The sequence below is a fragment of the Hibiscus syriacus genome, unplaced genomic scaffold (assembly GCF_006381635.1).
Source record: "Hibiscus syriacus cultivar Baekdansim isolate YM2019G1 unplaced genomic scaffold, ASM638163v2 tig00110187_pilon, whole genome shotgun sequence".
Taxonomy (NCBI): Eukaryota; Viridiplantae; Streptophyta; class Magnoliopsida; order Malvales; family Malvaceae; genus Hibiscus; species Hibiscus syriacus.
In genome coordinates, this window is record NW_024062618.1 from 2,093,589 (window position 1) to 2,110,386 (window position 16,798).

The 16,798-nt window shown below is 35.1% G+C and overlaps 1 protein-coding gene and 1 pseudogene across 2 annotated transcripts; both read right to left on the minus strand.

Annotated features, from left to right (window-relative positions):
* LOC120217678 overlaps window positions 1-9,825 on the minus strand; it is a 19,928-nt pseudogene extending 10,103 nt beyond the window's left edge.
* Window positions 9,826-10,904: 1,079 nt separating this feature from the next.
* Window positions 10,905-15,975, minus strand: LOC120217679 (auxin response factor 3-like). Of its 2 annotated transcripts, none has more exons than XM_039214748.1 (10): window positions 15,192-15,975; window positions 14,737-14,793; window positions 14,369-14,551; window positions 14,140-14,224; window positions 13,927-14,017; window positions 13,690-13,854; window positions 13,174-13,293; window positions 12,973-13,048; window positions 12,164-12,311; window positions 10,905-12,088 (listed from the first exon to the last, which is right to left on the minus strand). In XM_039214748.1, exons 1-10 carry the CDS (start codon window positions 15,498-15,500, stop codon window positions 11,208-11,210), a joined length of 2,115 nt encoding a protein of 704 aa, XP_039070679.1. In that variant the 5' UTR covers window positions 15,501-15,975; the 3' UTR covers window positions 10,905-11,207. The 2 variants fall into 2 exon arrangements, with proteins under 2 accessions (XP_039070679.1, XP_039070680.1); XM_039214749.1 differs by having other exon boundaries at window positions 13,174-13,290; window positions 15,192-15,500.
* Between the last annotated feature and the right edge of the window lie 823 nt (window positions 15,976-16,798).

Below are 16,798 nucleotides of genomic sequence, written 5' to 3' on the forward strand. Positions count from 1 at the left end.
TTATTGTTAGACTGTGTACAAAGATCAATCCTGATAAGATTATAATAATATATTCATTTTTATCTCGTTTATTATTATAAAGTGTTGTCATTCTTATTTCAATTTTTTTTACTGTGCATACAAATAGATTATTTTATAATAAAATCATCTATTCATGTGTTGCGACATATATCAGATGATCACTCATGTCATTATCTATTGGAGAGGAAATTTATTCAATTAAATACATTAAAATTAATAAAAAAAATCTTCAATCAAGTATATCATTAGTGAGACACGTCACCTTATGGTTGGAGTTATTTAAAAAAATAAAATTATGAGTATGGATGGAATAAGTAAGTAATGATGATAAAATGTAAAATTATACTAGTTTTATTAATCGTTAAATTATTATTTTCGTTAAATGTTAACAACAGATGATTTGATTGTTATTTTCGTCAAATGTTAACAACAGATGATTTGATTGGTAATACATAAATAATTAACAGGAGTGGTTAATAAAATTTAAAAATAATAGTCAAAATAAAATTCTCATAATTAAGTAATCAGAAGTGTAGTTTCTCCAAAAATTTATTAGAGGCGGAAGAGAGTTTTTTTTCAAGGAAGAAAGCAAGAATTAGTTGGCTATGTGAAGGAGAATAAAACACCGTGTTTGTTTTTCCACAATTATTTGATTGTTTCTAAGAGGCATGAATGTAACCACAATGTAATTGATTGTTCTGCTGATCTCATCAAGGAAGTCAAGTAAGCTATGTTCTCATAGGGGAGTGGTAAAAGTCCATAGGCATGACGGTTTCTCAGCTGGCTTTTTCAAGGGTACTTGATAGATTGTAGATATGGGTTTTTCTTTTTCTTTTTTAAATATTTAAATACGATTTTTTTAAATATATATTAATTCAATAATTGAAGATAAGATTAATATATATATATATATTATTGTTGTTCGGTCTAGCTCATGTTCGTTCTCGTATAAATATGCCTTTGACATACACTACATCTATTTAATTTTCTTGAACAAAACTCGTATAATTATTTCATATTTTTGGCTATTTTTTCCCTTAGTCCCATTTCAGTCCAACTTGTGTCCATCCTGCCATCATGTAGACTGAAAACACTTCCTACAAAAAAGAGTGTTCGAATGCGTTTCCTACATAAAAACACATTTGATTTACGAGAAAATAATTAGTGATTGAAAATGTCTTATAATATACGATTTTAATTAAATTTTTTTGGATTTGCGAAAATAACCAATAAATTCGCAACGCGAACTCTAATTTCGCAACACAGTTTTTCAAATTCGCAACTCAGTTTCGAAATTCGCAACGCTAATTACCGACATAGGTAAACAGTACTATCGTAAGATTTTCAAATCCGCAACACGATTTTCAAATCCGCAATGCTAATTACCGATATAGGTAAACAGTACTATCGCAACGCGATTTTCAAATTCGCAACGCTAATTACCGATATAGGTAAACACAACTATCACAACACAAATTTCGCAAATCAAATTTGCCAATTTCGCAACTTAATTATCGATATAGGTAAACACAGTAGAAAAAATCCGGACAAAAATCCGAATTCACCAATTTAAAAACTGAGTTGCGAATTTGATAAATTCGTGTTGCGAAATATAAAATCTCGCCTCTTAAAGAAAAAAATCATTTCGACAGTTCGTTTGTTTGGTTAAAGTTAAACGAACAAACGAACGAACATGAACATACGCTTGTTCGTGTTTGTTCAATTCATTTACCAAATTTGCAACTCTGTTTTTAAATTATCGAATTCAGAATTTTTTTACCGGATTTTTTCTACCGTTTACCTATATCGGTAATTGAGTTACAAAATTGGCGAATTCAATTTGTGAAAATAACGTTGCGAATTTGAAAATCGCATTGCGATAGTAGTGTTTACCTATGTCGATAATTAGCGTTGCGATTTCCGAAACTGAGTTGCAAAAAAGAAATTCGCGTTGCGATTTTCGAAACTGAGTTGCGAATTTGGAAACTGTGTTGCGAAATTGGAGTTCGCGATCCAAAAAAAATTGATTAAAATCGTATATTATAAAGTATTTTCGGTAAGTGAAATTATTTTTTCTTGATTTACGGGGCACAAACGAGTGTCAATATGAGAAATAATCTGAAACGGTTATTTTCGGTATCAATTTGTCTTTGGATGATATTTGGGTAAAAATACCTCCATTGTTCTTGTTCTAAAATGTCAAAATCTTGAACTCCTTTATAAAGTATACGTACCTTATTAATAAGTTAAGAATTTTTTAAAATAAATACTAGATTATATATCTGGTTGCTCTACACTTCATAGTTTTCAAGGAAATTATTGTTGGAAAACTTAATCAAATTCTGCTAGATATAATCTCTCTTAGCCAGTCAGCTTTTATACAAGCGAGGGATATCATTGATTGCTTCTTGCTGGCTCATGAAATAATTTGAGGGTATTCAAGGAAGAAGATTCTCCATGATGCACACTTAAAGTAGACCTGAAAAAAAAAACCTGTGATACAGTCTGGGTTGATTTTGTCATTAGCATCTATTGCATATTGCAATAACTCTTATTTAATTTCAGACTTCTAGCTCGATGCTATCACAATTGGGATATTTTACTGTGGTGTATCTGATGAGGAGATCGATTTTATGAAAAGAGTTTTTGGGTTCAATTAGGCTATCTACCTATTAAATATCTTGAAGTACCTTTAGTCTCTACAAAATTATCCATCCATGGTTACCATGTCCTAGTTAGATATGACAACGGGTCAAGTCAAATTTTTTGTCAATCCGACCTAATTTTATTGGGTCAGATTGGAATTTGTCGATAAAAAATGTCGATCAAGAGGTGGGAAGATATAGGTTTGATCGGTTAGAGTCCACTTTTAGCTAAAGCAGCTATTTTGCATGGTGTATTGAGTTGAAATTGTTTCTGAAATTGCTTGTTATTTACTGCCATGTTAGGCATTGATGCTTATTGTTTTAAGTTAAAAATGGTGTTAGATTGAGTTACAAAAACTAGGCATTTGTAGTGATCTATTATTAGGTGAGATCGTATTGTTTGATTAATTTGTTGCTTGATAAACACTAAAAATATATTGCTGATATTATTCTAAAATCGTAATAACATTGCTCATTGTACTATGTCATATGTATCATGTATGTTACCCTTCTTTAGGGACTGTTTTATGGGTTTTAAGTCAAATTAGAGACCGTTATTTAAACAATAAATAGCTACTGGAAACTAAAGGGAATGAACTGCCCTTTTTGACTTAATAATCCATGCTTTTTAGTGTCTAAAAGAGGAAGCAATACTGCCCAGATTTTTATGTAATAAAATGTGAAAGAAATTAGCTGGTAACACGCTTTAAAATCAGTAACTGTGTGCGGGTTAAATGTTCTATTGGGTGCCTAATGTGGTGTATAGTATAAGTTTTAAATTGGTTATTTCAAGCATGGTAAATAAATTAAGCTCAAGCCATGTGTCAAGGAAAATATATTAACCTCTATATGAATGTTGCCATGACATTCTCATATCCTTTAACTACTTCAAATAGAGAAAAATAATTATATAACCTTCATCATATTATCTAAAAACCATTCACTTTATTTCTTCCTTTTTTGTCTTTTCATTTTGAGAATGAATTTTCAAGTTTCTTTCATATAAATATGAAAGTAGATGATTACTTAGAATTTAATTATATTTAAATTGGTGATATAGAGAGAGAAAATGAGATAGATAATTTTTATTAATTGGAATCATAGATGATGTGATGATAATAATTTATGAAATAATTTCTCAATAAAAGTGTATATATGTGATATGCAAAAAATATATATAAAGATTAAATTATCAAACTTTTTATCAATTATAGGATAGTCTAATAAATGAGAAATTAAGCCTTTCATAAATACATATACCAACAATAAATTAATCTAGCGGGATGAAATACTAAATCCTTTAAGTAATGTCAGAGGTTCGAATCCTGACATTTGCAAATAGAACAAAATAGATTGGAAGAACCGTTTTCACCTCTACAATACCCTATCTAGTAATAAACCAAATATGGGTGGTTATACTGAGCTCATGTTCTTGTCTTCTGTAGCCTTGTAAAAAGAGAGAGAAGCATAAGGATTTTGATTTAAAATGTAAAAAGAGAGATATAAGCATAAATCAGGAAAATGAAATACATCAACAAACTGTAAATAAATATTACTTGAGATAGGTTTCTCCTGTTCAAGGAGCTAGAATCACACCGTTCCATACATTAACATACCTACATATTCCAAAGAAAAAAACCTCATCCTAAGCGTCGGTTTAAAATCGATATTAAACAAAATATACTACTCTCAATTATCGACATACTCTCAATTATCGACATACATGCATTACAACTGCTATGATTTCTGCAGAACACATTTCTCATATAGTGCAAGGATTTCTTTCTTGTTCGGATTCCGTAGCGCAAGCAACTCCGCACCAAAGTTAAGTTTGGTGAGTTCCTGCTTAAGTTTCTGCACGGTGAACTTTGTATAATCTTTTGATTGTTTTGCTGATTCTGGCCGTCATCACCACCTTTGAATACTGACCCCCCATCGCCTGATTGCGAATACAAGAGGGGGTTACTTGTGCTCCTCGACTTTTTATTTGCTCTAAAAATTCTGTCACTCATGTCTATATCTTGAACAGATCCCACGCCCATTTCCACATCATCTGCCCTTGATCTCTTTCCATGAGATGCGGTTTTGAGCTTACTACCCAATGCCGTTTCATTAAGCCGGACGAAAGTCAATTCCTGCTGGAGTGAATCAAGTTTTGCTTGTGCAGCTTGCAGCTGAAGAGAGAGGGCTTCGGCCCTTTCATTTGCATCTGCATGTGCTGCTCGTTCAGAGTCCAAAAGATCTTGAAGGACTTTAACTGTACTACTCCTCTGATCATTGTTCGTTTTTAATAATGACTCGATCTCTTTCTCCCTCTCTTCAACTCTAGCTTCTAATAATCCCACTTTTGACACTGCATCCATCTCTGACAAACGTATTCTATGCAGTTCATCCTCCAAGTCTGTTATCTGTCTCTCCATGTTCTCTATTTGGTTCTCGGCCCTCTCAATCTGAGCCAATCTTTTAATTGCCAACTTTTGTATCTCACTTCTCTCCGTTTGGGCAGCTGCTTCTTCCCGTGCCCTATCAGCCAATTCTGTTGCTTTCTTCGCTTCTTTCTCAGCTGCTCTACACCTTTCTTCTACTTCTGCAAATCTCCTGAACTCAGAAGAATACTTCTGCTCCAAATGGATCTTCTCTTGTTCTAAAATCTTTGTTTCTCTCTCAAATTACTGGGCCTTGGTATTAGCATTTTCTACCTTATCAATTAACTCCCTGATTTCAACCTTTAGAGACGATACTTCTACATCATAACTCTTAATCTTTGCCTCAGCAGCCTGCAGAGCATTTTCCATTGTTAAACACTGCAAAACCTTTGCCGACTTTTCCTTTATTTCCTCTTCCTGCAACATATTCATCAACATAAAAAAATCACAATTATTTTACTGCATATTACAGTTGCATAAACATGATTAAGTAAACAAGAATCTGCATATGAATGTGTATGTGAGTCGAGAAAGTGAGCACTACCTTGTCAGCCAATGTATGTGAAAACTCTTCTCTCAAAGCATCTTCCCTAAGTTGAGTTTCCTTGCTTGACCGCTCTTGCACAATTGCTGCCTTCTCCAGAGCAGCTTTGGCCTCTCTAACAGCAAAGTCATACTTCCTTTTCCACTCTTCCGCCTCCTCTTGTGCAGACTCAGCTTGTTCCTTGGAAGCAACCAGCCTAGCTTCAGCAGCAGTGCTCCGGGACTTGAGCACTTCAATTTCTGAGGTGGCCTGGTCTTCTTTGGCTTTCTGCTTTGATAACACCTGATCATGTTTTCTTCTCCAGTCTAACGTTTCTTGCTTGGCAGAATCTAGTGCTTTTGTTAAACTAGAACATCTCTCTTTCAGTGAACTGTTATCACCTTGCAAATTATTCATACGGCTAGCATATTCATCAGCAAGTTTCTTTTTGTCATTGATAGCATCATCGTATCGCTTCAGATATTCAGACTTGTATTTCTCACTATCCTCCAGTTGCTTGCTGGGTAACTTCATCTTATCCTCAATCGAACAGCATTTCAATATAAGGGAACTCTTCTCTGATCCGATCTGATCTATAAGCCTCTTGGTTAAATCCAGCACTGGCCCCTCTTAAGCCCCGGAATACTTGATACAACCATCTTAATGAAAATAAATAAAAATATTGGTACAAACCTTTGCTGTAAAAATACAGCCAGTTTCTGCCATTTTCCAGGGCCATGACATGATGCTTCATACTCGGATAGAAGAGCATCAAGAACCTGCAAATAACATTCTAATCAAGCCCAGTGAGTTGTATCCTTTGGTAAATGACAATACCACATACTATCATAGATAACATATAACCAACTTTCCGTAGGATCAAGACGAAGGTAATAAATAGTAACTAAAAAAGAAAGCCAAAGGCAGATAGCTATACTTAAATTGGCTGATTAACTAGCTTTCATCCTTACAATATCAACGATGAAAAATTTAAATCAGGAATATCATCTCAATCGGTAGTTAATGAGAAGAAACAAAGTAGCACAACTAGGTTGCAGTCCTCTGCATGAAGAATAAGGACAAGTAGATAATGACCACTTAACTTCACAACATTATCGATACTTGCATCAGAAGCATGACATGCTGCTCTCAACCTCTTTCCCATGTTTTCTATGGCATTTGAACATCGCAAATCCGCTTCCATAAACGCATTCCTTTTATAGTCCTGCATAAATGACCAATCTCATAATTCAAAGCAAACAATGCATTTGGATAGCATAGAAAAATAGACTAAACCTACATATGTAGCCTTCAAGTTACTGCATACCTCAAATGCCTTTCTGAAGAATTTCTGTAGAAGCTCCTCATATTTCTTTCTAGTTGTACCAACCCCTTCTGCACTAGCATTGTACTCGGCCATCGCTCTTTGCATAGCTTCTTCATGAGCCCCCCTCAATGCCACCTAGGATCATCAAGATTTGCATTGTAAAAAAATATATCAAAATAGCCACACAACAACTATCATAAAAACATCACTTACTTCCTCGGGTGACTTTGTACAGACAAAACTTGACATATAAATCACCGCAGAAGAATCGTAAGCCCTCCGACACTCAGTTTCTTCAACACTCTGAAAATAACACTATTAACACTCTTTGATTCAACCAAATGACTTATCCCATAACATTTCCAGATAACAGTAACTAACCTGCCATGAGGAAGATATTGTAGGCACTGCACCATTATTCAAAGCATCCAGATATGATTGTGTAATACCAATAAGAACAGGCCCCGTCAGTACCCCCAACCTGCTTCGGCCTTGTTCTCTCAAAAACAAATTTTGTCAATGCATCAAGCCCAGCTCGAAATTCAGGCCTCAATCTCTCCAGCTACATAGAAAAGCTAAGGTCTTAATAAACAAATTCATGTTAAACGAAAAAGAAAATCAGGAGTAGGAGAGGGAAGGAGAGAAAGGAAGCAAAAAGGGTGATTTGAAATCAGAGGAGGGAATAGAATATATGGAAACAGTTGGATACTAACCGAAATTTGATCAAGCCTTTGCAGATCAGTTTCATTGTTCAAAGGCCTCACAAGAGTAAAGCATTCTCTGTCAGGAAACAAAGCTCGAATAGAGTCTCGGATCTATCAACAGTTAAGCATGCATAATCAGTGTCTATTACATAATTTGCATGCTTAACCATGCAACAAAATTTTCTTATTACTCATTAAGACACTTTGTTTAGTTTTCATCAAGCCTCTAAAGAACTAATATTGATTTCTTTTGATTCCCGGATTAAAATCCATGTTAAGACTTACCTCATTCTTGGAAGCTATATCTTTCCCACTTTCCTTGAACTGGCCGTAAAGCAAGCTCTAGGTAGTCACGGGGAGTTATTTTCCTATTTTCTTCCGCCAAATCCAGGTAAAAATCCTGCGAGATGAATATTTTACAAAAGAGAACTTGAATAAAACATGTCTTACAATAATCATAAGAAAGAACTAAACATGTGAAAATCAATAAGAAAGATTGTGTATGTGTCTGTTTGTAATCAAATATTACCCTTAGAAGCCAAACAAAGATCGGAGAGAACTGTGCAAGTTCAGAAGCTGAGGTTGTTCTTCCTCCAGCTTTGACTCGTATATGTTTCGTCATTTGAGTGACAAGAGAGAGACGATCCAGTGCAGCTTCATCTATACCTCCCATCTAAATATCAGAAGTAGACAGTCAAAACTTGGGGAATACGTGAACAATAACAAACAAATCAAAAATAAAAAAGCCTAGATATTATTTTATTTTATTAAAAAGTACAAACCTGGTTGTAAATGAACATGCTAGATAAAAGGACGGCTAATGAAAATATTTGAGTGCTGTACGTTCCCTGTCAAGTTTGCAAGATAAGAGCATGAGTCAAAGTAACCAATGTATCCTAATAACCAATCCATTGCCACACAAAAAATAAGAGAAAACAAACCGTTTGATCATAGGCATCTATTCCTTCAGAATCTAATAGCAAAAGGTTGTATTCAGTTCCGTCAAGAGCACTTCTCTTCAATGGTGCGCTCCACAACCAAAGGCCTTTTGTACACGGACGATGAGTTGGTGCTACTTGAAATCCACTACTCCTTCCAAGAAGCTATAGCACAAAAATTGAAATTAAATGCAGATAAATAGATATATCAAACAAACATCAATTGGGGAAAATATTTACAAGTACATAACATTTAATGGTGATACCAACCATAACTCAGCAACCAAAGCTTTACAAAATTAAGAACAAAAGGATACAAGATAATCCATCTTAAATCTCGGTCTCTCAAAAAGGATATACAGCTAGTCAGACTTGGTTCATTCAAATAAGTTTTATAATAATATTCGCATGAAACCCATGCATGGATATAATATGTTCGCATTGGACACTTATATGAGTTTCTCTTTACTCATTCTCTCTTATATATAATTGCCTCTACCTAAGTTGTTTCTAGCAAGCATACATTAGTACTCAACCTCGTTAGGTTTATTTATCTAAACTCAAATGCACTTCTGGAAACTTAAATTTGATGTTGATAGTTTTCCCTTATGAATATAATCAATGAAGGTTTCTACAAACAGCAAACGTATACCAAAATGCTCTACATTATACACTTGGTTCCCTTAAAACCCTAAATTTGCAACATTTCTACTCCTAAAGTCACAAACCATAGAATTCGTTTATTTCGCCTATGGAAACACCTAAAGAACAAATATTTCCTCCAATTTATCTTCAAAACAAGTAAAACATAAAAAAGAAACAAAATTACCTGATTCAAAATGAAGCTCTTGCCTTGACGAGCCCGGCCACAAACCGAAACGACTCCAATTGGTTCCTTAACAAGCTGCAAAGCCGCGACCGCTTCCGAATCCATCCTGAACCTCCCATTCTCGTCACAGTATAATAACCGAACCAGCCTTGCGGGACCGGTCACCGGAGGCCCCGACGCCGATGCAGACGCCGAATGACCATACGACTGCGGCGACACGTCAAAGGCGGAGTCTTTTCCTCTACCGAAAAATTTCATCATCTTTTCCTTAGATCCTCCGTGGTTCACTTAACTTCCTCTCTAATTGCTCTTCCGCTTTTTCTTTTCCATTGATTTTAGTTTTAGAGTTTTTTAGATTGTTTTTGCAACGTTTTGTTGGGTTTTCCACTCCACAGAAAGGTTTAAAATTGGGGAGGGAAAAAGAGCAAGGAAACTTATCTGGCTTCTGGCCATTTGTTCTTTTATATATATATATATAAAGGCGGTGAGAAGGCGTTAATTTACGCTGATATACGCGGTTTCTTTTATTAATGTAAATGTGGTATATGGGTGTTTTAGTCTTTTCAAACAACTTAATCTCTAATACTCTAAACGACTGCGTGGTAATAAAGCTGCTTTACGGATTTTTCCTTTTTCTTTTATTTTTATATAAGAGTTCATTCTACTTTATGACTTTAGTACTAATGAAATTAATTTAGTAAATTTGATCCTCAAGTTTAAGAATTAAATTGATTTAATTCTTCAACTAATATTGATTGTTATTGTGTTGACGTAATTATTAATGATATTGACATAATTATCTATTACATTGATGTAATAATATCAACAATAAACGATTGAGGTGTGGTACCAAGAGAGAGAAAGATGAACTGTGGTGTGGGGTTGGCTGGCAAATGAGAATGTGTATTCGGGACGAAAACATTGATGGCTAAGAAAGCTTGGGAATATGAAATTGAGTCGTCGTCATTTTGCGTCGGCGGATTGTATCGAAGTATGATATTAGTTCAAACAGAAGAGTACGATGCTGTACAAGTGGAAGTAGATCGTCAATAACTTTGAGGTTGATAATGTATCGGGTTTCATAGAACTGCCATGTTGATCTTAGAAAGGTTGGTAATGGATCGAAAGTGTTGTTTTGGCGTGATCCTTGGTGTGTGAAGGAATCATCATCGAAGGTGTTCCTGAGGCTATTTGGTGTGTGGACGAGTAAAAATTTATATCCGGTTCGAATAATATATCATACGTGCATAAAGAATACACAAGCAACTTCAGCAAATACAGGCATCTTCTTGCTCAACATCGGCTGCTAGCTCCTGCAGCATCTTCATCAGTATACGCGTGTGTGTGTATCAGATTAACTCTAACGAGTTAAAACTCGAAATGTAGTCTATTTTAATAGCAGTAATCACACTCAGCAGGGATGTCCTTCAAGTTATACATATAGCATACCACAAGAATGCAACATTTTTTCAAGCCAAACTACTCTCCAAGTTGTGTGAAACTGGAATAATATTTCTATATCAACAATGTAAACACTCCAGAATACTTCAAGGTTTTGGACAAGTAAAATGCTCCGAAACAACAATATATTATTGTTAATAGAAAATTAAAACTTCAGTGTTTAATCTCCTAACACCAGGTGAATAATCATCCTGAAGAAGTTTTAATCCTTTCTCCCCCATGATAAGCAGTCCTAGTAAAGTTATAGCTATTCCGATTGCACCGCTGTATCGTATTCATCAATCTTTCGAGACCCTGTCAACAGAACTCCAGACCAGCACTTCCATGGCTACATTACGATGCAATATCAAAGGCCATATCTCTGACAGCATAGAGGTTACTAGCTTTGGTACAATTGCTTCCCACTGTATTCGTCGTTGATGGAGAATTTGGGTGAAACTGTTCTCCAACACAAGGTACAAAAACACCGGGAGCCAATGATAAAGTTGCTTGCACCATGTTTTCTTCCTTGTTAGCGTCACGTCTTCCCTCGGTCAAGGAGAAACCGAACAGTCTGCAGCTACTTCTATAGGAGGAATCTAATTCTTGACTTGTCTTAAATGCTGGTTGACCTGCTAGAGGTAGAGTATCACTGAACTGAACAGAATCAATTGAATGACCGAATGGATCCGAGCTTCCAAGATACCTCCCACGGGAATCATGTTCACCAGTTGATGGAAATAACTTTCTTATTTGTTGGAACATTAACACTGAAGACGGTGAGGACGCTTGTGCAGATGGCACAGACTGCCGTATACGACTATGAGGATTATACCCCTGAATCGTGGAAGACCATCCACTTCTAGCTCCCAACAACCGACCAGCATCAGGGAGACCAAGACTGCCATTTTCTGGAGTCTCATCTGCAGCTGAACCTTTTAGACATCGAGTTGCAAAAATTTCTTGACCTTGCAAGACCTTATGGAATCGGAAAGATTCCCCAAAGCCTACATTTTTAAAGGAAATATCAGGACTCGCCAGTGGGTCCCCACCAACATTTCCTACTGCACCAAAACTAGAATCAAAAGAACCAGGACTGCAACGCCTAGTTTCAGACTGATGCATATTCCGACTATCAGAAGCATCATAAAGAGTGTTAAAACCAGAATTTTCTTGAACTTGCAAGACCTGCTGGGACCACAAAGACTCCTTAAAGTTGGATACTCCAATTCCATCTGTTAAAAGAATGAACTAAGCCAAGCACTGTCATGTGATACAGGAAAGAGAATTAGTCCTGCATAACAACCTACCAGGAACCATAAATTCAGATTTTCCTACCCGGTTCCTTTTCGAACCGGGAGCGGGCGAGTCATCGGAATTAGAAACTGAACCAGAAGGCTCGATTTCCCAGGGAGAAACCCTGCTATGCCTGTTGGCATCGATATCGTCCCACCTTACCTGCAAAAAGAGCCAGAAGGAACTATTGCATTCACTCTAGTAACTTCTGATAAAATTATAATGGAGCGATTTTCGAGCTAAATAACACATGGAGTTCATACATTATATTTCATTTTAGCAGGAATATGCTTAACCTAAATAACTGGTGGCTGAGTAAGAGTCATCAGCAATACCCAATTAAAACAGCTAGGAACACTTCTATCAAAAAAATACTGCAAGGAGCACCAAACAAGGCCATTCTTTGCCATGTTCATACAGGTCAAGGCCTAGTCTAGGGATGGGAAAACGAGATGCAACTAATAGCATAGTATGCTGACTACTCTGTAGGGTACACTAACAGACTACTTCGAATAATGAGCAAGAAGCCACAAGTCTGTGAGAGTTATTCGATAAAACCAATAATTAGCCCGGCAACCATTTCCTTTGAGATCTATCGACTTAACTTGGATGGATAGAGAAAAAAGATAAAAAAAAATGCTATGAGAATTATAAATAGTAATTACTATTGTAAAAGGTTAAAAGATACCCCATTTAGCTATTAATAATCTTAATGTTAGGCCTTGACAGGAACATTATTATGACAATAGTATACGTTTAAAACTTAAAGGCATGCAAACATTTTATCATGAATACACACATGTATATATAAATTCAGTCATACCAGCAGACATCGCCATTTTGAACCAGGCCATCGAACAGGATCCACATCACTAATTCTAGTTACAACTCCGGAGTGTCTGCAGAAAAACATGAAATAAATTCAAGGCCTCGATAAAGCATGGTAGAGTAGATCTTTCCTCCCCGCTTAAGGCTAAAAATCAAGTAATTTAACTGAATAGTTGCAGGTTCTATCAGGTCATACCTTCTTTCTGCATCTTCACCTTCAAATCGCATTTTGAACCTCATTCCAATAGAGAAAGAAAAATCAAGACTATTCAAAAATTTATGCACGGGTATTACAAAATCCGATGAACTTGCCCTACTACACCAACCAAAATAAATAGTTTTAAGATCTCATCAAGAAAGTGGCCATAGAGAAAGATCCAGAGAAAAACTAGGACATACAAATTATAGAATACAAGAAGATTATCCAATAGTAACATCAGTTTGTATATATGGCACTAACGTCTAAAGATAACTTCTTAAAATTTTTAAGACATGCATTATTTCGACATATCAAAAGGATGTCCGAATAAGGTACATTGTCTTTCAGACTTTTAAGTGAACATAATATTCAGATAAGTGAAAATGCCAGCCCAACAAACCACTTCAAAGTTCAAACCGAGTCTCTATGTGAATATCAAAGTATGCATAGCTGCATAAATAGAGCTAAAAACAAATATAGCCTTTATAATATAAATATGGGGCAGCCACATACCTCGGATTATAGCAAATGCTGAATACACTTCTCATAGAAATAGCATGGACCACGTCTGCAAAAGTGTTGCAGTTCAACTGCTGGCAGCACAAAGATGGGAAAGAAGAGAAATTTTTAATTTGAGCAGCTCTTCGAATTCCCAGTCTGAGTTCTCCATCCTCGCCCCTGTTATGAACACTAAATAAGATTTCCTATCGGATTATTAACTAAAATTTCATAAAAGGGGAGATTTCTAACCTCAGAAAAAGCACCGCATCTCCAGAGATGAGCTTCTTCTTATTCACGAAAGCACTCCATCCCGAAGTGAGTAGATGCCTCCGTGGTTGCCCTACTCAAACCGAAACTATCTTTAGCAATAAATAGAGAAATGAAAAGCTAATCAAGGCTGATCCACATATCCAAAACTAGTATAACTTTAACATTAAAATGCATCTGATAACTACTGCATACCCCTATAGATGTGTCGAAATCTCCATTCCGAACCATGCAGGTCTTTCGCAAGAAGCTCTTGTGATGGCCTTTGCTGATTATAATCCTACAATACCAATCTAGTTAAACTCAAAAAGCTACACCAAAGATTGATTTAGGAAAATATAACTAATTGTTATACAAGAAAAATACATAGAAAAAACAATGAGAAGTTTAAAATGAAATAACGAGAAAAGTGCAAGAAAATTACCAAGGGAGGGAAGCAGTCCTCGGCGGCTCGGCGAGGAACAGAGAAGCCTCCATGTGTGCTGGTATCAGAAGCAGTAAGTGTCTTGCAGAACATATGGGGCGTTGTTGACTTGATATTGGCTTCGGTATCCTCCTCTTTACCATCTGTCTGTGTCTTCCCTCCTCGAAATTTCTGCTCATATTGCTACATTCGGCACAATTTACCCAAAATCAGACTCGAGATGAAAACGAAACGAGAAGAAACAACATTAACCAACAAAATGACACCAGATTTAGGAACAGAATTCAATTCATCATTGGACTATATTACTGGTTCAGAATGATGTCATTGTCCTATGGATCAAACTGGTTATATAGAATAAAACCCACCTCAGCTTCAGGAATCAGTGACACTTGGGCGTAAACCTCATCTGTGGCACCCTCAGCCTGCAAACAAAAACAAGCATTTCATAGCAAATTCACATTTTAAGAAGAACACAGAGCAATCTCCTTTGCCCCAAACAAATATATAGGAAAATAGGGTGAAATTCAAATACCTGAAACACCCAATTTCCTATTGGTAAAACCAACTTTACAAGGTCAATTTTCTGGAAAACTAAATCAAACCCAGGGAAGAAATTAAGGGGCTAAACCCATAAAACCACAAGTCATTTTCTCAAAATAAAAATCCATACTTCAAAGGTCTCCCTTTTAAAATACTTATCACATATATAAACCCAGAAACCCCAAAAAATAAAAAATAAGAATTTTCCAAAACAAAAAATCTGATTAGAGAAATACAATATATAGAACACACAAAATAGAGTGAGAGTTTGGTAGCTTACAAGGAGCTTGACATCAACAACCCGACAAAACACATGGGCAGGGAGATCATAAGCTGCAACTACACCGGGAGAATCGGAAACTTGTTCAAAGTGTCCCTGAGGGAAATACACCACTACATTTCCTCTCTTCGGCAAAAATATAAGTGGACCAGCACACGCATGCCAAAGCTCTAAACAAACTGAAGAACCCGAACCAGACGCAGAACCAGGAGAACTTAACCCGGAAGCTGAAGAAGAAGATGGAGATAAAGAACCAGATGATGGCGTTTCATTGTCTTCCATAGTGTTCAGATCGATTAATTCCCCCATTGGATATTCCACACACAAAAAACTTGGAAAGAAATGGTTTTTCTGGAAAAGCTAAGTAGTGAGATGTGAAGAAGAGGGTATTTCATTCATGACTGCATTTTTAGAGCTAAAAGCAATGGTTTGTTGGCATTGCAAAAGTTAAAGGGGGAAAAAAGGAAATTAAGTCAAGACCTCAAAAAACACAATTTTTATTAACGAGACGGGTGATGTGGTGTTAGTCTTTTTTGTCCAAGATATCAAATCAAGCTTTTATTACCTTTAATTAATTGGAAAAAAAACACAATTAAAAAAACAAAACTTTATAAATAAGTAGATATGTATATATTATAGAAAAAAAGGTGTCTTTATATACATATATATTTGGTAGGGTGTTCTTAACTGCAAGGTGAGCAGTAGCAGTGCTGCGAGCCTGCAACTAATGCTGCTGCCACTGATGAGAGTGATGTGTGGCAGAAAGGGTGAAAGAAAGAGCTTTTATTAAGTGGGGTTTTAATTTAACCCCTCTCCTTCTCTCTAATATATATATATATATACTTACATATATAGTACCACTAATTATGTATAATTTTTAAAAATAAAAAAAGTGAATGATAGCTCAGGGTGTTCCTGTACGGCTCCCTGTATTTCCGGGCGGATGTCCATTCTGTCACCTTCTACTTACCCAAATCTCACCATGTCCATCCTCATTAAACTCTTTTTTAGTCCTCCTTTTGCTTAAACATATTTAACCACCATTTATTGGTACTTTTACATTCTAATGTTTTGAGATCATAATTATACAATAAGATAGTAAAGAAAGAAATTTGGTTAAAAAATTTAAGGGTCGATGGAGTATACATTCATTTTCGTATGAATTTGGACTTTTTATTTATTTATTTTTATTATAGTAATATAGTATAATTTTTGAAAATGTTTTTAAAAATATATTTTTTGAAATATATATTATATAGTTTTTTAAAACGTTTTTGAAAACTTATGTACAATATATAAGTTTTAAAACATTTTGAAAATTATATAGTGTATAGTTTTGAAATCATTTTGAAAATATAATATATAATTTTTAAAAACATTTTTTGGAAAATTTATATAATATATAGTTTTAACAAAACATTTTGGAAAACTTATATAATATTTTTAAAATTATCTTTGAAAATTATATAATATATAATTTTGAAAACGTTTTTAAATATAATATATAGTTTAAAAATATTTTTTTGAAACATATATATTATATAATATATATTATTATTAATATTTATTTCATTTCATTTTATTAATTTAATTTATTTTATTTTTTT

Excerpts from the sequence above, each read along its gene's own strand:
- LOC120217679 (XM_039214748.1), bottom strand. The coding sequence starts at position 15,500 with ATGGGGGAATTAATCGATCTGAACACTATGGAAGACAATGAAACGCCA. Across the intron at positions 14,552-14,736 it reads CACTGATTCCTGAAGCTGAG|CAATATGAGCAGAAATTTCG; the intron begins GTGGGTTTTATT and ends TGCCGAATGTAG. Across the intron at positions 12,312-12,972 it reads CAAAATGGCGATGTCTGCTG|GTAAGGTGGGACGATATCGA; the intron begins GTATGACTGAAT and ends CTCTTTTTGCAG.